The sequence below is a fragment of the Malaclemys terrapin genome, chromosome 3, assembly GCF_027887155.1.
Source record: "Malaclemys terrapin pileata isolate rMalTer1 chromosome 3, rMalTer1.hap1, whole genome shotgun sequence".
Lineage (NCBI taxonomy): Eukaryota > Metazoa > Chordata > Testudines > Emydidae > Malaclemys > Malaclemys terrapin.
Window position 1 is genome coordinate 104883863 of NC_071507.1, and position 25483 is coordinate 104909345.

At 41.5% G+C, this 25483-nt stretch overlaps 1 protein-coding gene across 4 annotated transcripts in view; it reads right to left on the minus strand.

Annotated features, from left to right (window-relative positions):
* The window catches only part of ARFGEF3 (ARFGEF family member 3), a 118829-nt gene that overhangs the window by 14890 nt on the left and 78456 nt on the right, over positions 1-25483 (minus strand). For 3 of the 4 annotated variants that reach the window (XR_008444510.1, XM_054024020.1, XM_054024018.1), the window contains 16 exons: positions 23921-24087; positions 22736-22901; positions 19254-19361; positions 18621-18836; positions 18285-18395; positions 16538-16688; positions 15268-15582; positions 13701-13834; positions 11834-11979; positions 10138-10317; positions 9078-9222; positions 7644-7766; positions 5360-5457; positions 2765-2909; positions 1965-2093; positions 640-816 (listed from right to left, as the gene is read on the minus strand). Coding sequence is in view for 3 of the 4 variants with exons in the window: in XM_054024020.1 (XP_053879995.1) it covers positions 640-816; positions 1965-2093; positions 2765-2909; positions 5360-5457; positions 7644-7766; positions 9078-9222; positions 10138-10317; positions 11834-11979; positions 13701-13834; positions 15268-15582; positions 16538-16688; positions 18285-18395; positions 18621-18836; positions 19254-19361; positions 22736-22901; positions 23921-24087 (2511 nt within the window). In the remaining variant the exon portion in view is untranslated. The remainder of the gene's footprint in view (positions 1-639; positions 817-1964; positions 2094-2764; positions 2910-5359; positions 5458-7643; positions 7767-9077; positions 9223-10137; positions 10318-11833; positions 11980-13700; positions 13835-15267; positions 15583-16537; positions 16689-18284; positions 18396-18620; positions 18837-19253; positions 19362-22735; positions 22902-23920; positions 24088-25483) is intronic. The other variant, XM_054024019.1, reaches the window with a different exon arrangement.

Below are 25483 nucleotides of genomic sequence, written 5' to 3' on the forward strand. Positions count from 1 at the left end.
GACAGAGCAGTGCTGGGCAGGCTCGGGAGAAGCTAGAGCTCCCGCCTCGTTACCTGTCAGGCTGCTGCCCCTGCTATAAAGGGCAGAGGAAGTGTACAGGGCCAAAGGGGAAGTGGCCCAGGGAAGAAAAGCGGACAGGAGGGGAACGAAGGAAGCTGCCGCTAGAGGGTCCCTGGGTCGGGACCCAGAGTAGCGGGCAGGCCTGTGTCCCCCCACTATACTGCACCTGGCCACAGAAGACGGTGGCCAATACAGACTGCAACTTGCCCCTGAGCTAAGGGGCTAGACTCTAGGTTGCGGTTGGCCACTGAGGCAGGTGTGAGTCCTAAAGACTGCTGTTAACTGCCCCTCCCACCCCCGCTCCTCAGAAGGGGGTGCGTCTGGAGTAGTGGGCACTGCCGGAAGGCAGTGTCCTGAAGGGGACGCCGCCGAGCGGAGAGCAACGCGGGTCCCAGAGCAGAACGGACAGTAGGCAAGACACCACACACTGAGGGCGCTCCACAGTGGACAGAGCTAATTCCCAGGACGACCAGCGAGAGGCGTCAGCAGTGGTGAGTCGAACCCTGTCACAATGTCACACAGTAAAACCCTGCATCGTTAGTGAATCACTAAATCTGATGTTGAAGGGACACTGCTTACCTGAATGAATGAAACTTTGAATGTGCTCCACTACCAGTTCACAGGAAAGGCCAATGGCATGCTTGAAATTAGCAGATGCCACATCCCAGTAAGAATGGTCACCATGGCTACGATGGAGCCAGAGGGACATTGTGGGGAGTAGAAGATGTACAACTGCATAAATGCCAAATCCTGGGCCTGGAAGGAAAACACAACCATGGTAAGAATTTCTGGCTGCAAACACTCACTCAAACACATGCCCAAACTAAGAAATCCAGGATCCTTTACCAGACTGAGATCATGGATTGAGTGATGTTAATGAAAATTACTTCAAAAATATCTGAAACACGTGTGTTGTCTTAACTAAGAGCCAGTAATGTTTGCAGCAGTGCATACACCTTGGGTTGTCTGTTGAAGGTGTATAAATTGCCACCAATTGAAGGGTACATGGAGAATCCAACTATTTTCTTGAATTTAGTGTAGATTTATTGTAAGATGTAAGAGATGACAGAGCAACTATTTTCTGGGGAGAAGTGATCAGGAGCATGGCAAGATATTCAGCTGTTAATAAAATAAATACTAGGCATGACAGTACTTAATTCTAGGAGTTTGACACTAGCAACTTGTTTTTTATTCATCAAGCCAATTATTTGTGTGGTTTTAATATAAAACATTTATAACCATATATGGTGTGGTGTAAAGACATACGTTTTTGTATGAGGGTGTCTGATGCACAGTTCTGGTTCTGACTATAGGAATGCAAACTGAGCAGTGCAGTTTTATTCTGGATGAACATTCAAGGAGGATTTCATGAAGAGTGTCTAATAATATACAGAGAACAGTCCAGCACGTCAAGAAATAGGAGAAGTTTTTCAAGCAGATCCTGCTTTTACCTTGCTCTGTTGTAAATATTTGTTCTGGATAAAATAGCAGATGTGCAGGGAATGTACCAATATATAGTGATGTCATATCATTCTACAGATTGGCCTTCAAGGGAGTGGAGAAAAGAATACTTGCATATCATGATGTGTCAAGAACAAGGAGAATTGTGTACACTAGACAACAGTACCAATTTAAAAAATTAACACATGCCAACAGCTACCACACAGTTACCACAGTTATCCCTTTCCCCTCCCCTATGCAAAGACTATAATCTTTTTGATGAAGCTCCCTTGGGAGCCAGTCAATGTGATCTTTAACCAAGCCGAGAAGTTACTGATGAACACCACAAGGACAATGTCTCCTCTCTAGAGGAGCTAAGCAAACGATCTTCACAGTCCTTGCTAGCTTAACAAGGATTTTTCTGTGTTTCAGTAGCAGATGTTCCATAAAGTTGTTGAAATTACCAGGAATTTTGGCAACATCTCTCAGCAGCTCAAAGAGTAAATCCAGGGTGGGTGGCTGGTGCTGGCGGGGACAGTTGGATATGGCAGTAGTTAATTCTTCCAGCAGAATGATCCAGACATTGATAAGGCCTAGAAATATGGACACATAATGAGAAGCTAGGAGTAAGGTGTGGGGAAATAGATGAGAAGCTATTTATAATGCATTTACTGGTTTGATCATGGGCTGGGGTTGGTTTCAAAATGCAAGGGAGATGAATGAAAAATCTCCTGTGAGCTAGATAATGGGTTTTTAGTCTTTACCCCATACATCCCAATAGTTTGTGTGAGCGGTGGTGATGGGGCATTGCCCATTTGAATCTCTACACTCCACTCCCTTCTCTCATTTATAGAGCATCTATTCCCTTCCCGCCTTACTCTGCTTTTTCTCCATTCATACCCATTTAGTGGATGGAACGGTTAGGATTATTAGGCTGTCATTGTTATTACTTGATCCCCTCATCCCAGAGGAGTGTGGGTCTGTGTATGCAGTGTATCACTGAGTATAAATGAGGTGAAATCACCTGAGTATGCATGGGAGAATATAGCTAAATTAGACATGTGTTCTCCCCACTGAGAGGAACCATCACAACAGTGCTTAACTTGCTACATATGTGGACATGTAAACAATATAGACACAGGGCGACACCATATTTCTGGACTCTTTTTTTCTGAACATTTGCAGCAGTTGGCCAAATTCACAATTACACGTGGAGCTGATTAACTTCTTGTGTAACCACAGCCATTATTTTAAAATCACCTACCAGAGTCATCCTCAAAGTCAGAAAGGACACACTCAATCCCATCCTCACTGCTGGCTGATTGCTCCTGCACTCTTCGGGGCAAGTTGGCCAGCCGGACACTGAGGAAAATTGGCTTCAAGGGCATTTTGTAGATTTTGGCTAGCAACTAAACAAAGAAAAAATGTAACATGGGAAAGTGTGGAAGTGCCATCATGCCGCACACCGGCAAAATAACTATTAGAGTGACATTAATATTTGGGATTGATAGTGGCATTATAAGGTCCATCTAGTGGCAACATAGTCTAGGGCACTGAACAGAGGACTAGGAGTCAAGAGCTCCTCCCTCTACTGCTAATTTTCTCTGTGACCTTGGACAAGTTATTTAAATAACCTGTTTGTCAGTTCCCCAAACTGTGAAATTCAAATAATACTGGTCCTGCCTGAGGATTAGTGGTACACAGAGTACTTTGAAGATGTAAAGCACTCAATATATACTAAATATTATCGTTATCTATCAGCCATCCACCTATCTGCAGAATATTTTGGAGACTGTTTTTTTTCTTTCTGATCACTAGCCCAGTAAAGGTTGATTGCTCCTGAAACAATATATACTGGATTGCCAGCTGCAATGAACACGATCTCTGCAGCATGATATCACCAATCACCAGAGATAATGTTAATCCTTATATGTTCTGAAAGCTGGGATTCCACATTTTCTGGTGCCATAAATCTATGTAACTTTAGAAGTTCTTGAGTGAGTGAGTGGCTGCTCACAATATGAACTGAATGGATTAAAATTCAATGTGGTATTCAAAATGGTCGCTCACAATCGCACATTGGTGCCCGTGGTCCAAAGTTAAATAAACTTTAGCAGTGTAGTGCCACTAACATTTTCACTCCCTGCATTTGTATCATGTCATTACCAATTCCTATAAACTAAATAGTGTTTCTCAAATTATGAGGCAGCCTCCATGGCTGGTTCTCCAACATCTTCATCAGACTGCGATACTCAACAGACAGCAAGGTATTTTAAAACCAAACAAACCATAATTTAAGGGCCTGATTCTGCCCCCTAACTCACATTGAATAGGTACTTTGCCAGCAGTCCCTCTGATTTCACTAGAGCTATTTACAGATTAAGGTACTGCTTTGAACATGGTAGAATTAGGACCTAAATTTCAATTTGTGAACAGAGAGAAGTCCTGTACTTTGCTTGTTAGGCATTTTTGCATATAATAGAGGTATTTGTAATGTACCTATTGTATTTTTTACTCTTCTTTTTTTCTGGTAAGATTAATTAAAATTTATATTAGAGAGATAGATAGGGTGGTTCCCTTTCTTTGTGGTTGTAGTGGGGGGAAAGGATAATGTGATGTGTAGCAGATTTTGTGATTCACCAAATGCTTAACACTATCACACAGAATATTAACAATAAAAACAAATTATGATTTGCGGTGACTGCTGCTTATCTTGCTGACCAGTACTGTCTTGTTATTTCCTTGTGCCCATTCCCCTCTTGGAGTCTGTCTGTTGCATCTACTTGTTATCTCTCATCTTATACTTGGATTGTAATTGCTTTGGGGCAAGGACACTCTCTCTGTTATGTATTTGTACAGCATCAAGCACAATGGGGCCCCAATGCACGATTAAGACCCTCACGTGGTACTGTGTACAAATCAAAGTGCAGACAAAAAAAGTCCAAGCAGTCCTGAACAGTAACCGATGCTGTGAGCACTGGGTTTATACAAAATATATTTTGCTAGACACTAAAAATCATGGTCTTAATAAAGACACTGGAGGTATGGCTCATTACAACAATCTGTAATCCACTAACCCTCCTTTTCGTCCTATGACTACAGGGTGTTAACGGGCCACTTCACCTTGAATGATCCCTTCGAATATGTGCCAACTCCTTATGCTAAACTATCTATTTGACCTTGTATTTAGCTGTGGCACTCTGAATGCCCTCCCCAGGCCTGAAGAAGAGCTCTGTGTAGCTTGAAAGCTTGTCTCTCTCACCAACAGAAGTTGGTCCAATAAATGATATTCCCTCAGCCACCTTGTCTCTCGAATATCCTGGGGCTACAACACTGCATACAAAATATGCTAGCATTCTGACATTTTAGAATTCTGCCCTTGCCTTTACATATATTATTGTGGTATAACCAGGCTGCTGACCTATTTCAGCAGGTGGAGTCCACCACACTTCTAGAGATGTGAGGATTCTCACTATTTTTTTCTCTCTGAAATGTCTCCACTCCCCAAAGTCTCAGTGTTGCTGGAGTAAGACTGGATGCACCTTTGATCTTGCTAGTACCATATCTTGCTCATTCAGAGAGCATACAATCCATTTCTCTCCCCTCAGCACTGAGTCTACCATATCCTGAGCTTTGCCCCCTTCAGCTAGCCAAGAGAATAAGAAACTCCAATAAAGAACTGACCCTTGGCCTCCTCTATGGCAGTGCAGGATATTACCCCTAAGCTTGCCACAAAGATTGTATACATAAAATATTCTATTATGTGCATACAAACATTTCCAATGATTGCGGTGAGTCAAGAAACCTAGAAGCAGTTTTCTAGTTCAGGTCTGTAGCTCTCTGTGATCATTAGGCATACCTGAGAACACCTCCTGAGGTAATCAAGAGCAGGAAGGCACAAGTCTGTAGACATAGATCCTGACACACAATCACCAATCTCCTTACAATCCACTTCTCCTAGGGGTGGAAGGGCAGGAAGAAGGAGAAGGGGGAAAAAAAGAAATGTAGACACAGCATTAAAAGTTATGTAACACATATTTCTCATTCAATCTGGCTATTATGAGCTATTGACTACACTTTCCATAAATGCAGCCTTTAGACCTCAGTCCAAAGAGTTTGGGGAGACTTCTCCCACTGAACAACATAATAATGGCTGTCACACTTTAGATTAAGAGTACATTTACAAACACTTTAATAAATGGATAATTAATTTAATTACAGATGGTTATAGATCCCATAGGTTACTTATATTATAACCGGAGTTTATATTCATCTACAACATCTTCAACGGACATGCTTATAACCATCTATATCACACACATCATATTATCTATTTCTCATTCATGAACTATTTATACATGTACCTTTAATATAAAGTGTGACCACAGTGTATAAGAGGGAGGTGACAAATCTTTGATTCATGTAGGTATAAATTCAAACCTGCTGTAACTCCACTGAAGTCACTGGAGTGCGGCCAGGGATAAATTTGGACCACTGTTTCTCCATACCTTAGCAGTTACTCTGGAGATGGATTTGTTAATGAAATAATGGGAGAAATTGTTTTTTTTTTCCCTCAAGGAATTCTAGACAATTTTATTTAAACTTTTCAGTGCCTATTGCAAGGTGCAGGTGCTTTCCGGTAGTTAAAGCAAATGAACAGATCTGTGTATATTTTATTGTTAAAAATATGGTTCCTCATGAGCACTGTACTGTAGGTGCACAAGATCTAGGGCCTTATCCAAAGCCCATTGAAGCCAGTGGGGAGACATCTGTTGATTTTGGTAAGCTTTGAAACAAACCCCTAATGAATAAATGTCCTTTCCTTTGTTACTGAGTATCAGCAAAACCTGAGTAACATTTGTTGATGGTCTATATTTGCAGATAATTAGAACAACACTTGTAGGTAAATATTACATATAATGAGACATTTCGTTAAAATTCAGAATTTGATATATAGATTAGGAATTCCACTTGTCCATTACAATTTTACAAACAAGAAATATCCATTTCTTTTCCCTTTGATAAATCCTTCTCACCAAATGGAAAACATATTTTTTAAACCACCCAGAGAAACATCTGTTTCTGAAGACAGCCAGGTTCAGCGTTTACCAGTTTGCTCTTTGCATACAATTTTAATTTTTCTTGATAAAGTAGCAAATAATTGAAGTTCCACTTCCTTCCCCTCCTCAAGGGCTAGACCCTGCGCCCATTGAAGTCAGTGGTAAAACTCCCATTGACTTTAGTGCGTGGGGTCAGGCACAAAGTTGCTGCATCATTTATGAATTAAAGGTAGAGTTAAACAAAAGTAGAAAGTAGGGCCCCATCCAGTTTCCCCTGGCATTTTGCTATTTACATTAGTAGGAGGAGAATCAATTCCATAATTTCTTAGAATTTCTGACAATTGTTTTTTAAATGATCAAAGCAAGACGGGAAATGTGAATAAGAGGGCAGAACAACCCATCTGAATTTGCCTTTGTTCTGAAATTTCTCCAAGCACTACAATCGAAGTACAGGGTCACCTTGACTTGGCATACCCTATCTTCTCTCCCACTTCCTTTACCCTCACTATCAGAAACGAAAAATTAATCTTGTTGACAGATTGTTATTACCTGTGATACTCATGTTCTTACTGAAGGTTCCAGCAGATTTTTGGCAGTTTGTGTGCCAAACGCTGCTGCTAGGGGACTGGGGAAAAAAATGTGGCTTTGATCACTGGATGGAAAACTGCCCTTATGAAAAAATGCTAGTGTTCTTTGTGCTAATCCAACCCCAGTCCCAAATATTACAATACCGTGACTTCAGAGTTCTGGACTATTATTGTACTGTAGAATTCTATAGTATTTATATAGGGGTATGGTAGGTCATAGTGAAAATGAGAAAAAAATAATAATTAGATGGCTGAATCTTTGTTGCTGTGACATGCCCTAAAATCCAACAGCATCAAAAGTGTTTTTGAATAATCCTTTTATTTTGGGTGTCTTTTATACAGTACCCCTGCTTACCATTTGCTAAACCTCTCTCCAAGCATATTTTGTACCTTATAATAAACAAAAGTCACTTCTTCCAGAATAACCCTCCCACCCCCACCACAGAAAGGTTGCGCTTAATGAAAAAAAAAAAAAATAAGGAAAAATCATATTTACCCAGTCCTTTGACAAACTTCATAAGGCACATAATGTAACTAGTGGCGGCATTGGCAAAGACCTGGATGTTGTCTGTGTTGAGAAATGCTTCAAAAACGTCAAAAACTGGAGCCTGGCATTTCCCTGTGAGAGCAGTAGGAAATGAAGGCAGCTATTTATTTATTTATCTTTTTTAATAAGTTGAGGTTCCCTAGCTCAGCTGAGTGTACCGTACCTCTCCTGTAATCGCTAGGCAACTTTCTGACAGGCAAATGTTGTGACTGCCTTGGAAGCTGCATCTACTTTCCTTTTCTCCTGGCTCCCAAGAGACTAGCAACCTGAGGGTACTCACGCAACCCACTGGTGACTGTTTTACAGGTTCCCCTCTGTGCCTGATCAGCAGAGGAGTGAGTCACAGTTTCACAGATTCCAAGGCCAGAAGGCACCTTTGTGACCTCCTGTATAACACAGGCCAAAGAATTCCCCCAAAATAATTCCTAGAGCAGATCTGCCCCAGCTATCGAGACTTGTCACTCTAGCTCAGGCTGGGCTCACTTCATGCTTTTAGCTCTGGTTTAGGTCCCTGGTTCAATTCTTGGTGTTGCTGGCCGACATGGTGGCTATCACATTCACAATCCTGATGCTATTTGACAGAGGCAAAACTGGTGTGTTTTCCTGAGTTGAAAATATGCCTTTTAAAGCCTGCCTAATGTACATAATGGATCTGAAAGACTAGATTCCAGCAGCCACATAATACATGCCTATATTTTACTTTAAAACATTTAAAAATACCTATAAAGTTGATCAAAAGCCAGAATAATGGATATTTCTCCATATAAGTGCCATAAAATTGACATGCTGTGTTCAGGAGAGATCTGGGACTGATATACCACGACTGTTGCAGATTAGACATTAGGAGTTATGTGTTAGTGTTATGTGAGATGAAGCTTGCTCACCATCTGCCCAACACTTCTAGTGCTAACAGTCCTCCTCTTACAGGAGCACCTGTTTCATACTGGGGGCAAAATGTAGGCTGCCTGGCCTGAGTGCATAGACAAGAGACGGCTATACGAAGCATCTTTCTTTCCTCCAGTAGGACACCCGCAGAGGAACCTGATGGACCGAATGTTCCAGCAGCAGAACATGGCTCAGGCAGACTGCTGAACAGCTTTGTTAATGTCCTCTTTCTCTGACCCCTGTGTGTCTGCTAGCGTTTGACAGGAATCACAGGATAAAGTATTCAGAGATTTACATTTGTTTTCTCCCTTACTAAAAAATATTCTAGATACTGTAGAGTACTGCAGTAAGGACCCAACATACCGCAATGACACTACTGAGTTTTGCAATGGATTGTTTTGGACCCTTATTGTAGATTATGGTAGTATTTTTATGTCCTAGAGATAATGGGACGAAGAAACAAAGATGTATCAAACAAGCAACAGAGAAAACTCGTACCCATAGAATACTCTCCAACAAGGTACTCCTTAAGCTCTGACTTGCTACTGCTGTGCACTGTTTCCAGTGCACTGAACAAGGGCCTCCACCCAGACTGGATCTGAATGGAACACACCTCCACCAGCTCCCCGATAGACGTGATCACCTGTTGTAGGCAAAGCAGAGAGAACTTTACAAACATAAACCCACCCAGTAGAACAGGTGGAAGGAATGACTAACAGAAATTACCGTACAAACATCTACAGAAGTAACTGAAAAAATGTAGATTTTTCTATAGTTTTTTTCAGAGAAAGTTACTTTTCATTAACATCTATAGGACTGGAGGTGGATTTCTGTTGAATAACCATGTTCCTGCTCTAAGGAAAGAGAATAGCTAAACCACCAGGCATACATTCCAAAAGCCTAGTGCTTCTTGGCTGCAATTAGATGTGCCCCCTCTTTGAAGATGTGGCTCTAATGCATAGTGTATACTGGAGTGTATACTAGGCGGAATCCCTGACCTTGTAAAAGTAGTAATTTGAACCTGAGGTGAGTCCTGACAAAGGAGCAGAGCAAAATATAGTACTGCTCAACAATACACTGCATTGTAGAAAAGCCACTGTATTGAACTGCACTGGGGTGACAATGGTCAGGGCTCCTTTTACAGAGAGGAGCTTATTACAAAAATAATTGTGCTCTGTCTACCACAGTTTGTGTTGGTGCTATAGCTAAGGAAAAAGGACCTTTCTAAAACTCCGAAGAGAGATATCACCCCATTAAAGGAAAGTAGGCAGATACTCTAGCCACTAGGTGTACACCTGAGACCGCCCTCATTGTTTGTATAGCACAAAGGGTGTAGGCACCATCATCATCAATAATAATTATAATTAATGGAGATATCCTATCTCCTAGAACTGGAAGGGACCTTGAAAGATCGAGTCCAGCCCCCTGCCTTCACTAGCAGGACCAAGTACTGATTTTGCCCTAGATCCTTAAGTGGCCCCCTCAAGGACAGAACTCACAACCCTGGGTTTAGCAGGCCGATGCTCAAACCACTGAGCTATCCCTCCCTTTGACTTGCCTGGTCCTGGACATCCTCATCACACAGCTCCAGCTGCATGATGCGCTCAAAGGGGCGGAACAGCGCCTCACTGAAGTGAAAATGAGGGGGCTCATTCCAGTCTGTCAGCACCTCGGTGAGGATATCATGGATGAAGGAGACAGCCTTCCGAGAAACATGTCTCTCCTTATGACAGGCAGCCTACAGGGACAGAAGGGATGAAGGAAGAAATACCAGAATTTTGGCCAAGCAAAAAAAGATTGCTTTTCGATTAGGCTGTTTTTGGGGAGGCAGAAGTAGCAACTTGATAGTGCCAAGCTCCAAAAATAGCTCCAGCATAGTGTGACCAGAGGGTCCTGCTTGAATGAACAGAGTGACTGTCCAATGGAAAACAAGGAGCTGTGTATCCAAGATGCTTAGTATTCTAGAGACGCAGGAAGATTTATTGAGAGTTCAAAGAAAGCACTAAACTCAAAAGTTAAAAAAAGGGTCTACAATCTTCCCAGGTTTTTCAGATTACTGTTTATTTGAATAGCTAACATGAGAGATTTAAATTTTCTTCATTCTCATTGTATAAATATAATGTTTTCTTAAAAGGCCATTTATGGATAAGTACTGTACTTAGTATGTTCTTAGACTCCAGAATAAAAGCATCTTGGGAAAGGGACCTGGTATCTGTTTGGAACTGGCTACCTATAGCACAATAAAAATGACTAGCAATAAAGTATACTAAAAAAGAAATGGCATGCTGTCAACAGTACACTGCTCATCTGGCAAGAGCTGGAGTGAATCTGCACAGAAAATTATTCCACGCTGGGGGACTACCCCAGGCATCTCTAAGCTCAGTCCCTTCACTCCATCCAGCCATTTCCTCCTTAGGCTTTCACCTATGCCAAAGTTCACCAAAAGAGAACTATACTGACCCAACATTTTGAAAGCGACAGGTGATTCTGGGAGTCTCACTCTTTAAAATGTCTTAATTTTGGCATCCAAAGGGGCCTGGATATCAGAAGGCGGGTGCTCAGCAGCTTCTGAAAATTGGGCCCCTTTAAGGTATCTCAAGCTGGGCATCCAAAATCACTAGTCATTTTGAAAATTAAAACCACTTGTACAGTCAAAACATACCAGTATGGGTACTTTAACAGGCCTTAACACCCGACTTCAAATATTTTCATCGTAGCTCTTAAACACCTGAGAAATGTGCTTCCTGTGCACCTTAAAAACCTGAATGCATGATGACATGTTCATTAACATAAACAAAGTTCAGGCACACATACTTATTCATGTGAATGACATATACCCAAGAAACCCAGCTCCATTACATAGAACAGTTTTCAATTATTTTAGGCACAACTAGTTTCCACAGGAATATAGGAATTGCCATGTTGAAATAGACCAATAGTCTGTCTCTGGAATCATGTTTCCAAATGTAGCAATTACCAGATGCTTGAGAGGTAAGTGCGAAAGTGCCCACAACGTAACTATCTCTAGCTGTGCAATACTGTACCATAAGAAGAGGAGCATACTTCTTCTTAACTCTAGCTAATGAAGAAGTTTAATAACCCTTGAGATGTTATTCTAGCCAGTATTACTGCAGATATTCTGCTTTAGTCATTTATAGGTTCAAACTTTTTCTGAATATCTCTAAGTAAGGTGCGTTTATAATATCTTGTAGCTGTGAGTTCCACAGGTTCTTCTTTCTCTCTCGCTCTCTCACCTCTACAAGATGAGGTGCCACCAGACTCCAGCAGCGCATGAGGTGGAGCAATGGGCGGGATTTACTCCGTACAATCCTGAGCATGGCATCCCCAAGACGAAACAAATGGAGTGCGCTTCTCCTGTCCTGGGTAGACTTTACTTCACCTACAAGAAAAATAAGGTGCATTAAGTAAATAAATGTGAAAATTAATTGTTATGACCAGAGGGGTAATTAACAGAAATTAGGCATCTGCAGCATTTCATATCTGCAGGTCTGGGTTTGAATTCAGATCTGGTCACAAATTATTTGATTTTAATTACATACACATCAAGACCAGTCCAGAAAGAAATTCAGCATAGCTAGCAGTCTGTGCTTGCAAAAAGCATAGGAATAGACTGAGAAAAGGACCTACATTGTAGGAACAGCTTACAGAGCTATGCAGCTTCGGCAGGTCTCACTGGCTTCAAATAGTGTGGATTTTTTCAAATGCATTTTTAAAGTGGAAACACTTGAAGTATAAAATAATAAATCAATGATAACAATAAATAATAATGTTCAGTACTGGCAAATATGCAGTCTAAGTGGGCAAGTGGTTTATGATTCATCCTGAGTACAACGAGTTGGCTTTAGAAGCCTTTGGTAACATTTACAGGGAAGAGTATTAACTGCAATTTCTTTATTTTCTTAGTAGTGGAAGGTTATAAATTATCTTTACTGAGTTGAAGAACGCAGGACAAAGAGAACTTAAAAACATACTCTGAATGTTCCAACAGACAGTACATATTCTTAATTCCTTTGAAAACCATCCTAATACGAAGAATTTAATCTCCCACTGCTCTCAAAATGTTGGGAAATTCACATCACTAACTGGCTCAAAAGGATGCCCCTGCTTTTATCTCTAATGGAGAACATAATTAGGAAGCTTACCTCTTTTTGACACTGAAAACAAATATTTAAGCAGCTGTGTGCACTAGGCTAATTATTAATGGCATGAATCTTTAAAATGGAATTATTACTACTAACATTTGTTGATGGAACATTGTGTACAGAACAAAGAGGGAGACCATTTATTAATAATAAAGTAATACATGCTGTTGAGTCCTGTAGAGAGAAGACGTACGAGCAGAAAATAAATTGAGTGTCATTCTGGAACAATGTAAAGTAGTACAAAACACAATCTGAATTCATTCGGGGTGAAACTCACCCCCTTGCAGAGGAACTGTGCTAATCCTGTGCACCACTCAAGCCTCATTTAGATCTTGGTCCAAAGTTCTTTGAGTCAATGGAAAATTTTCTTTTTGATCAGGTCCTTATGCCCCATCTGAAGACCTATGGGAGACTTAAGTATTGCACAGCCCTTGTGCTACAGAGGGGTGGATTCCACACACAGGGAGAAACCTGGAGAACATATCCCCCCTGCTTTATCTTGAGAGCTCCTGTTGGGTCCTGTCTACAACCCACTCATGGCTTACTGCCATGTATACCCACTCAGTGACATGTCACCTACACCTGCCATCTAGCTCACACCTGAATTTAGCCCCTAGATGTTACTAATTTGGAATCTTAAAGGACATTTAAAATGTATTATTCATGTTTATATTATATTAGCACCCAGATGTCTGAGTCAGGCTTAGTGCCCTGTTGTGCTAGGTGCTGTACCACAGAAGTTGAAAGCTCTCTTGGTCAGGGACTGTAGCTATCTATTGAAAATGCTTTGCAATTCCTCTACAGAGGGGTTTTACACTGAACTCTGTATTTTATTGTTGCCTTTGAGCTATCTGTCCTGGGCATACTGTAGCAAAATGAACACAAAGTAAATCATGTAGGAAATGCAGAAAATATACAAGAAACACCTGAATCCTTCCGAGGCCTTTAGTAGATTTACCTGGCATTGCTAAGGAGTAATCAACTGTATCTGTGACTGAGTAGAAGAGCTGGGACTGAGAAGCTTTTTTGAGCTGGTATAGGAAGCCACCCAGTGCCATCAGGTTTAGCTTGTGAGCAGCATCTTCAAATAGCCTGTAAGCAACAGTGCAGAGAATGTAACTTGAAAATGAGCCATGGAGGTTAAAGTTTCTACGTGCATTGAAGAACATTGGGGAGGGATAGCTCAGTGGTTTGAGCATTAGCCTGCTAAACCCAGGCTTGTGAGTTCAATCCTTGATGGGGCCACTTAGGGATCTGGGGCAAAATCAGTACTTGGTCCACTAGTGAAGGCAGGGGGCTGGACTCAATGACCTTTCAAGGTCCCTTCCAGTTCTAGGAGATAGGATATCTCCATTAATTATTATATAACCTCACCTACCCTGCCAGTGTTAGCAGCAGATTAGTTTATATAGTGTTACTGAGTCCACTTTGATTCACCAGCTTTATTATTTTTGGGGGGAGGAAGAGCAAAGGGGTCCAAAATTAACCAGAACTCTTTCTGGGACTTTAACTGTGGCACAGACCATTCTTAATCCCACCTCAAAATACGTCTAGTGGTTTAATGCCACAATTGGTCCAATAACTAACAATCTAAAATATGACATGGGTCAGCTCTTCAGCTGAGGTGAATTGACATAGTTCCATTAACTTCACAGTTACACCAATTTGCACCATCTGAGGAGCAAGCCCCATATATATGTATTAATAACTGAATTAATCTTACTTTGAGAAATTTAGGCCTAAATTTTCAGAGACGGGAGCCTAAAGTTCAGCACCTAGGCAAGTGGTGGGATTTTCAGCAAGACTGCACATCCAAAGCTCCCACGGAGCTTCTGAATTTTCTGAATTAGGATTGTAGTTTAAAACTGTAAGCTGAACTTTACATTAATGTAAAACTGGGTTTTTAATTTCTCTATTTATTTTGTATTTTAAAAAAGGAGATCACAACACTAATCTTGACTGATACCACAGTGAAATTCCCTAACAGCAGAGTCAAAAACCGAGACAGCCAGGGCTTAATCTTGCTCTCATTCAGTCAACAGAAAATCTCTCCTTCACTTGAATGGGATGGGATCAGGCACCTATTGAGGTCCACAGTGAAGTTACATTACAAAAATCACACCTATCTAACGAAGAGCGCTATTAAGCATTTGTATTATTCTGTAGTCCTGTGCACAGTGTTTTAATTCTGAAATAAAAAATGATGCTGCATAGGAAATATGCTGCCAGGCATTAACTATTTTTCGCTGATAATATACAAATACATTCCTCTTGGGGATGGAGCCCAAGCATGGAAAATTTCAGCAAAAAGGAGATTTTTATTTTTTTAGCATGTTATGAGTATGAGAAAATAGGATGTGTTAATAGAAATCTCAACCCCACCTCAACTATAGCACTGGCCGCTGAGCGAATGGCATAAACATTTGTAAGGTCCAGAACTGGCAGCTTGTTCCCTTTACTTTACAGGAAGGCTCAGGAGAGGTTTTGAGAAGTCAAAACCAGGTTTCAGACATTGCCATCCATACCTGTCAGCCTGCGTGGAGAGGATGAGGACAGCCTTGGCAGCATTGCTTCCACTTAGCAGGCTGCCTCCACGAAAGTCGAAAGCTCTGCCCTTGCTGCCCTCCTTGATGAGGTCCTGGATGGTGACGGGCTGGATGACGGGATTGTTGCTCAGGGTGGTTTCCTGCTCAGGGGTCAGTTCCTGGGGAGAGTTTGCAGACGGATAATCCACCTGCAACCCTCCTGTGACCTGCTGCGATTGGGTTATAGTGAGAGGGGGCTGAGATGCGCCATCGCTGAAATGGGTGTGCTCCAGAGTGCTGATGTATTCACACACCCTGAGAACAAATGGGACAAGATGGACTGTGAATCCCTAGAGTCAGTCACTATAGAACTGTTTGGTCCTGCACTGCATTCGCTCCTTAAAGGTAATCTGGAAACATCTGTAGAATAATGAAGTCCAATGTATTTGTTTTACTGGTCTCTAATAGCGTCTGTCACTGCAGCTAGTTTAATCATTTAGAAAACGCATAGTGATGTAGGTCAATCACATTAAAAGGGTGGCATAAAAGCAAAAAGAATCCCACTACCAGAAAATGGTAATGGAGACCACTGGCAGGTCGTCACGTCTGCTTTGGAGCCATCCTGGCCTATGGAGTCCAGCCTATCTAGTGCCAGGCAAGTGGAGGTTTGTTATGTCATATGGCCTGGAATTTCTCTGAAGGGGATAGTGCACTTATTTTCAGTCTGAGGGGGAGACTTCCAGAAGTGCCTGCTGGGGTTTGTTGTCCCTAAATGCCTGGACTTTCAATAATGACCTTAGAAAGGAAGGATAGCCTGGTGGATAGGGCACTCGCTGGAGACCTGGGTTCAGTTCCTTGCTCTGCCGCAGGCTTCCTATGTGTCCTGGCACAAGGGGTGTTAGATGCCTTAATACCCTTTGAGGATCTAGGCCTTAACTCCCCTGTGCCTCAGTTCTCTATGAGTACTATGGGGGATAACAGCACTGACCTGGCTCACAGCAGTGCTGTGAGGATCAATATATTAAGGATTGGAAAGCACTCAGATGGGTGTATCTAAGATTATCCTTAGGCCCTTTTAAAAATCTCCTCCCCTTTCACCCACTGAATTGTACTCAGTCTCCTAGGTCCACTATTTGTGTGTGGGGCACTGGAGCACCTCCCAGAATGATAAATTGAATGCAGACAGATTTATTTCTCTCTTGCTCGAGGCAGCAGGAGTTGGATTCTGTTAAAATAAATTTTCTGACCTAAAGCTGGTCGATTCCTGTACCTGAACACATGCGGCCAACAGTCTTGATTGTGGCTTCCCATTTCCAGGCCCACATTGAGGATGGCATCCATGCACAAAACATGAGCAGGGTGCAGGCAGACTCCCTGCACTTTCCCCATCTGCTCCAGCTTCTGCTCCACTTTCTGTTTCACTGTCCCGTTAACAATAAAAGATTATTATTTAAGAACATCCATCACTTAACAAACAAACATTTGTTCCACAGATGGTGGGGATGGAGAGGACTACAACATGAAAGAGATCTATATTAAGATAGCGTTTTAGGCAAAACATAAAAGCAAATACCTTTTTCGGATGTACATGCTAAAAAAAAACCCCTTTTTATTTGTGTGTATGTGTGAGAATGTATTGCTCATGGAAGGTGCTAAACTGACTCCATTACAGATTTACATCATCTTGTTATTCACAACAGACACAGCATTGCAAGACAGTGCAAACTTCCCTCTACAGCTGGTTGGAATAATTTTTGACAATGTCTTTTCACTGAAGCTGAGATGCTTCATAGAGATGTATTAGATTTGACAAGTTCCATGACAGAAAGGTCTCTGAGGTCCAGAGTGGACTCCCGGGTCACTTGATAAGCGAGAGAGACCCAAATCAAAAACCTGATCTTTTTGATCAGAAAACAGATGTTTCAACACCATTCCTTTTCACTGAAGCACTGGAAAGGTATGTGTTTGTACCAAGGTGGAACAAACACCAATTTTGAAATCTTGAAAGTTGTCATGAAACAGAATTGTCATCCTCCAGCCAGCTCTACTTCCCCCATATTGATCGGCCAATATGCCCCAAGTGTCATTTCCAAGGCTCTCTTCTAGGGGTCAGAGGGTTTTCACTCTCACACCTATTCAGTCTTTGGCCTTTGCTGACTGCCACTTAGGGCCAGCTGTGATGGTCATTTTTGTGTCATGAACTTCTATCCAGTGGGAACTGGAGTGAGGTCTCCAAATTCATTTCCCTCAGGCCACCAAGTAAACATGTGAGGTTGACAACTTTGGGTCACTAACGATCTGGATTGGCTTTGAAGCAGTAATCTAGAAGTGACAAAAACAACGAGGAGTCACCTTAAAGACCAATAGATTTATTTGGGCATAAGCTTTCATGGGTACTCCTCGTTGTTTTTGTGGATACAGACTAACACGGCTACTCCTGTAATACTAGAAATGACAGACTTTTTATCCCATTACTACAGTTTTTCAGCTTCATCAAGCTTAACTTAATACACTTTAGAGGTAGGCAATTTTAAACATCTGAGAATGTGTGATGGTAAAGGATGTATATGTAAATAAGCAAGCTGAGTGAATGTCATGAAAATAAGTAAGACTGAGCACATTTTGGTGTCCTTCTGAACTCACGGTAGTATCTGATACATAAGATGTAAGTTTTTATAAGTTATTATTACTCAGGTGCCACTATGGCTGTATTTGTGTCCCCAAACTTTATAAGATGAAACTTTAAAATACAGTTTGAGTTTAATGGTGTTCAGCTGAATCAGTAGAAGATTTATACAGAATAAAATGGAAGTGAAGTAATAACAAGGTCCTGGTACAGTGAAGTCTGTGTGAGACTAATGGTTTCCCCGGTAGATGTACTTCCCATATATTTGCATGGCAATGTAATGTGGCAGTGAAATCCCCCCATCCCTACATTTCCCATAACAAAATACCTTACAATGTCATTACTATAAGGAACATTAGATAATAAGGACTACTTGGCCAATAGTAGCTACCTTGAGTTATAGCATCACTGGGCTCTTGGGCGTCTCTTTCCTCCTTCTCTTCTTGAACACAGGAGGCAGCAGCCATTTGGGCAAGGGCAGATGCACAATTAGCAGCAACCCCTACAAAGAGGCACAACAGTTATTGTCTAATCAGCATTTTCATTTTGGATTGATGCAATCTTACCATCAGACAGCATCACGAACAGGGCTTCTACACCAGCTTTACCGTGCTTCCCAGTTTGCTTCCCTCTTCTCCAGATTTCCCCCCCCCCTTAAGAACATTTACTATGCACTGGTCCATCCAATTACATGAATCCATTTAGGAATTCAGTCCATACTGGATACCTAGAGCACAGCTCAGCCGGGCTGCCTTCCTCAGTCCATCCAGGCTCATACAAATGGAATCTTTCTCCTTCTGGTTCTGCTCCTTGACTCCTTCAGCTCCCAGGATGAATGCTAACCCTTTGGAGCTTCCTGCCATTCGACCAGTCAAAGGTGTGGATAAGGTATCAATCAAATTCTTCCAGCAACCGATCAGAAGGTATCGGGCAAAAGCAACACCTGGAGCAAGAAATGCATCCATCATTTTCCTGGAAAGTGAAACAGCTGCTGCTTTGTCATTAGGGGGAATCAGGCCCCGTTCCTTCTCTACTTGCTGGATCATCTGATCTTTTGACTAGTGCATAGACTTTATTGACTTAGGCCACTTTACATTCCAAATGTTTGATCTTTTGTTCTTGAATGTGTTTTACTTTATATGAAAACACAGTTAAACTATTTAAAGCCTGCTGCAGTACCAGCTGTGATTACAAAACTTATGCACATTTGGTTAAATTAATCCATGGTATAACTTCACTGGGCTTAGTCCCCCATTTGTCTGAAGGCTTTGCACACTTGAATAAATTCCATGGGGTCCTACTGTATATTATACGCCTACTAATGGTGGACACATACACGTACACAATACAGACTCACTACCTGCCACAACAGAATCATCGGTCTTCTGGTTCTGGGTGAGAGGAGATTGTGATGATGCAGATGCCATCAGCTGCCCACCTATAGCACTGCTCCCCAAGCCATCAATGTCTGCCAGACCATAAACACACACACGTATGGGGTCAGAAGAACATTTCATATTGAACCACTGCACTAAGAGAATTCCAGAATTTCTGATAGTATATTTTTAAGGGTCTGATTCTCAGTTATAGGTCTCTGGCAGTGTGAAGGGACCTTAATGAGGGTGCAAAAGGGCCTTCGGGTAAATAAGAATTACATCCCTGAGTGTTCTCTTCAGTGCAATTTTAAATGATTGAAAGAGAAGGGCATCCATCACTTTCCTTGGTCCATAGTCCAGTAGACCTCACTGATAGGAAATTTTCTCCTGGTGTTAGTCACAGTTCAGAGTAAGTTACATCTTTGACTCTGCTAGCCTCTCTAAGTGGGTGCTTGGGGTGCAGGCCCATCTGGATTTGGGTACTACAAGCCTTCCCTTTCGGAGCTGGGACCAGTGGGTAACACAGGGTAACACAGTGACCCAAAACAGCCTTTTCAAAACAAAGTATTGTTTAATCTTAACAGTAGGAACAAAACAGAACCAGAGAAAAGGGTTTTTAACACAACGAAAGATGTACATGCATATCTATCTTACCTATAGGCTTAGGTAGGGCTAGTAGTTTAGCCCAAACACTCAAATCTTTAGGATTGGGTTTCAGTCTGGTCCCCAGCAGTCTCTGCCTTTGGGGGCTGCCTTTTTATCCATCCCAAAGTTTTATGTTCCAGCCCTTCCCCCATTATTACAAGCTGGATGACTGAAGTCAGCCTTGTTGGAGGTAAAACCTTAGAATGAATGACACCTGTCCTTTATGTACCAGTAAATGGGGCTACCTGAAGTTATTGTTCCTTAATACAAGAAACCCCTACATGTATGAGCCCCGTGTAATCATATTGCACATAACACTGAAACAGAATGTAGAATACTGATACAATATTACAGGCATCCCCACCTCCTTCACAATATTCATCCTAAATTTTTTTTCTAGGGAAATTAAAGGGAGCACTGAAGTGTTTGTCAGAGGAGTCCTGGTCTTTTAGCTTCTTAGCAGAGTGATGTCTCAGCAGTAGCATTTCAGCAGATCCCTGGCATAGTATCAATCTAAGTCAATGGGAGTTCAATCAGTGAAAAAATTGCAGGCTCAGACTCCCAGCATTTATGCTTGTACAGAGCCCTGGGTACACTGACATTACATTGCTGTGATATCATGAAACCAGTGACCTACTGCTGCTCCAAAAATCTGCCTGTGAAAATACAAATCTAGGATGTGTGCCCAGAACATAAAGAACATGGAATGCTCTTTTCAAAAGATTCCCCCTGAGAGATCTGCTGTGACAAAAGAGTTTGGTGCGTTGAACCACACTGTTTCTAGGCAGTTACACAGCTTCCTTTCCCATTCATCAGTATTTACCTACATGTGCTCGTCAAGTTTTAAAAGCCCCTTTGGCTTCTTTCCAAAACTTAGATTTTTTGAACAATAATGGCAGCTTGCTACTATGGAGGCAAATGCTGTTGAATTCTGTAGAAGACAAACTCTATAGAACACTGGGACACATCTTCTCTGGTGTAAATTGAAATAGCTCCATTGACTTCAATCAGTTATTAATAAAATTGATGAATGGAGAAGGAAGTTTTTTTGGGCCAGAACTGCCAAGGAACAGCAATAAGAGCAGCAACAGTTAGATCTGATATAGTGCTTTACAAAGGCGGTCAGTGTTGTTGCCCCTGTTTTTACTGGTGGGGAAACTGAGGACCAGGAGGGACGTGACTTGTTCAAGGTCACCCAGCAGGTCAACGGCAGAGCCAAGAGTAGAACCCAGGTCTCCTACAGTCCAGTGCTTGGTCCACTAGGGCATGTTCTTTATGTTCTGGACACAAATCCTAGATTTATATTTTTGCTGACAGATTGTTGGAGCAGCAGTAGGTTATTGATTCCAAGATATCAAAAGAGGATCATTTCAGCATCTGCCGGAAACAATCCCTCAAGCTCAGTTACACCAGCTGAGGATCTGTCCCTATAATGTCTCTGACAAAGCTACAGAGCTACTTTCAACATGCTCTGATCATTCAAATCAGTTAGTGAACATTCCTATACAGCATGTTTCTACATTGCCTAGCACAATTGAGCCCTGATTCTGATTAGAAACATAAAATGGGCCATACTGGGTCAGACCAATGGTCCATCTAGTCCAATATCCTGTTTTCCAACAGAGACCAGTGCCAGATGCTTCAGGGGGAATGAACTGAACAGGGAAATTATTGAGTGATCCATCACCTGTCGTCCAGTCCCAGCATCTGGCAGTCAGAGGCTTAGCCATCTTGGCTAATAGCCATTGATGGACTTATGCTCCATGAATTTATCTAATTTTTTTTAACTCAGTTATAGTTTTGGCCTTCACAATATCCCCTGGCAATGAGTTTCGCAAGTTGACTGTGCATTGTGTGAAGCGTAGTACTTCCTTTTCTTTGTTTTAAACCTGCTGCCCATTTATTTCATTGGGTAACACCTGTTCTTGTGTTCTGCAAAGGGGTAAACAACACTTCCTTATTCACTCTCTCCACACTATTCATAATTTTATAGACCTCTATCATATCCTCCCTTAGTTGTCTCTTCTCCAAGATGAGCTGTCGCCGTCTTTTTAATCTCTATTAATATGGAAACTGTTCTATACCCTTAATCATTTTTGTTGCCCTTCTCTGTACCTTTTCCAATTCTAAGATATCTTTTTTGAGATGGGCGATCAGAACTGGACACAGTATTCAAGGTGTGGGCGTACCATGGATTTATATAGTGACATTATGATATTTACTGTCTTGTTATCTATCCCTTTCCCTTTCTGAATGGTTCCTAACATTCTGTTAGCTTTTTTGACTGCCATTGTACATTGAGCAGATGTTTTCAGAGAACCATCCACAATGACTACAAGATCACCTTCTTGAGTGGTCACAACTAATTTAGACCCCATCATTTTGAATGTATCGTTGGAATTATGTTTTCCAATGTTCATGACTTTGCATTGGGGCTTGCAGCACTGCCATAAACACAAACAAAACAAAAGAAAAAAACAAAGAATCCTTTCAGAGTCTATTCAGTTTTTGGTCACACGGGCCATAGGGAATCAAGGTACTATCAGGTATTTTTTAATTTGATCCAGGATTTCAATACAGAGTGTCTGATCCAGATTAAACAACCAGATATGTGCCATAACTGAATCCAATTTCTTCTCCACTGGCATTTTAGCCAGCACCATATTTTAGCCCTATGGCATGTTGATCTACAGGTAACTGAATGAAGCCTAACATTCAAGTATTTAATATTTTAGGAATCTGCAGAATGCATTTAGAAGTTAATCTGTACTGTTATGAGCATAATACTGTGTTCATATGGCCATGGTAACATAATACTGACCGGTCAACATGGTGATGAGCGGAAGACGGTGCTCCTCAGGGCTTCCCCAGTAACCAGCCTCTCCCAGGATGTTCCTTTCCAGTACCTGATGGTAGAGCTCCTCAACCCATGCCTGAGAGAACACCATCAATACTCCACTGGCCTGAACCTGCTTCATAAACTCCTTCTGCAGAGAACAATACAAATCCAAATGTAATACGACAGTTAGTCACCAGAATGTAAGCCTCGGACAGCAGATCCACTACTCCTCTCTGAGTGCATCAGACTGCAGAAGAAATGAGGAGGAAAAGGATGGGGGTATGGGGCTTCTGTAAGAGTAAGAACTGACCTAGGACTAGATTGTGCCTGGCCCATACACACCTGGACAACGGCAAGTGAGATGGTGCAAGGAGCTTTTCACTCTCTTTGTGGCAGCTCATGTAGGAGACAGGCACAATTACAGTTCCTGTGGTGAGGGAATTGGTGGGACAGGTCCTTCAATACTTCTCCTGGGCTGTAGAAGACCTAAAAAGGGTGTGGGAGGCAGGCAGGCCATGGTCCAATACCCTCAACATCAGCCTGTTGAGTAGGACCCGAGTACAGGGAGATGTGATGACACCTGCTGCTCTCCATAGGCTCTGCACTAGCAACTAAGCCCTTAATGAGACAGGGCCCATTCCTGAAGTCCTTACTCAGGCCAAACTCCCAGTGACACACAAGGCCACGTTCAGACCTGGTGCAAGGGGTCCACCCCCTAGAGACTTCAATGGAAATTTTGTAAGGACTGAATTATTTTAACTGATAAAAAACATATGGGAAATGTTAATAATGTTCAAGGATTAGTTTTGATAATCACTGGAATCTAAATACTCTTTGATATTACTGGTAAGGACTGTTTCCCCTCTCCTGCCCCAAATGATGTCAACTAGAGCTAGGTGAATTTATTTTGGCCAATAGTTTATTAATCAAAAAATGCATTTGGGGTGTGTGTAACAAAAATGATTTTCAAATTTAGGTCAAATTTAGTGAATAGCTTATAGTAGCTTCATGATTTGAAAGTATCAGGTTAGTTTCTCTGCCTACTCTCAAATGGTTGATAGGAAATGAACATATTTCAGCTGCTCCCAATAAAATAAATACTGCATCATCAGCCACCCACAGAAATGTTTACTTCTCACCATGGTTTGTTCTATATTCCTCACTCACCTGCAACACAGGTGCTTGGGAAGGTTTCTTCCTGTAGTAGTCAGAGTTGGATAACTTCAGGTTGAGCAGAAGGGTGTAGTGTGAGACCATGTAGATACTGTCTGCATTCATCAGAGTCTGGAAGCTGAAATTGGGGTTCCCCTCAAATCCTGGTGAGAACATCATATCTAATGAAAAGGCAGAGTGAGCCCTCACACTTCAAATAGATTTTGCTCTGGAACAATCGTAACCTAATTCTAGTAAAACACAGGCCTTTCAGTAGTAATGAATATATATTATATGTGTCTATCGTGAACATTTAATATAATCAATATTTTTCCCCATTGCTATCTTGAGTTTGATCCTGAATGGTGCTGAACACTCTGATTCTAGTCCAGCAAAGTCCTTAAACATGCGCTTAACTTTAACTATATGACTAGTCCAAGACTTCAAAAGGCCAACTGGTATGTTTAACTTTAAGCACATGTTAAATGCTCTGTAAAATCAGGAGCAAAGTGCTCAGCGCCTTGCAGGATCAAGCCCCGTAACATCATCCACTCTTTGACCTAAAATTAGAATTACAGGGAGAAATATTTAGTGCTAACGTGGCTGGAACTTGGCACACCTCAAATTGTCAGCAAATGCTGGACAGCTCATGTAAGTAGCATAAACAGCTGCTTTTCAGATGTGCAAAACACTCCCAACTCCACTTGACTTCAACAGAACCTGTGACTGCTCAGTACCTCTGAAAATCAGGTGCGTTACGTATTTATATGTAACTATGTTGTCTGACCATTTTCATAATGGCATGATCCCTCCTTCTCAGGCAGATATTAGACAGAACTATGCATGTTCTTCAGGGTTAATTAGTTGACTTATTGGTAGGAAAACAGAAGTCAAGTAACTGGAATATTTATCTGAATCCTTGTTTTTGATTTTAAACTATAGATGGCCACAGTATTTTAGGGCCTTCACCTCGGTTGTTAATCTCCACTTATAGAATATTAATTGATTGATTAAGGGATAATGATCATCCTAGAGGAGTATTTGATATGAAGCAAGAAACCGCTTCTGAGGTTGGTTATATATTTCAGCAAAGCTGAGTCATTTGATAACTACCCAGTGGTTTATTGCGAGTATACTCCTCCCACCATAAAGATCATGCCTGTTCTTAGACAAGATAAAAAAAAATACAATAAACCGTAACATTAAAAAAAACAAAACAAAAAAAAACCACACACAGAAAAAAAAAAATAATGATTTTCTTGCCTCGAGAGGGTTTGAAAGTTCTGTGCTGCTGCCTCCTTGGACTTTCCATTGACGTCACTTTGGGGGCGTGGATAAGGTGAATAACTGTTTGAGGGCGGATTTAGAAAGTGAATAATTGTTCACGGGTGGCTCTAAAATATGAATAACTGTCTAAGGGAATGGTGTGTGTGGAAAAGGAGTGATGGGACTGGACACGTATTGTGTCCACAAAGATTTCCACATTACTTGTGAGGGGGAGAATGTTTGATATTCCTGTGGTCACACCTGGCAGAAATCTTTATCTTGTCTTGTAATAGGCCCCAGGTTGGCAAAACA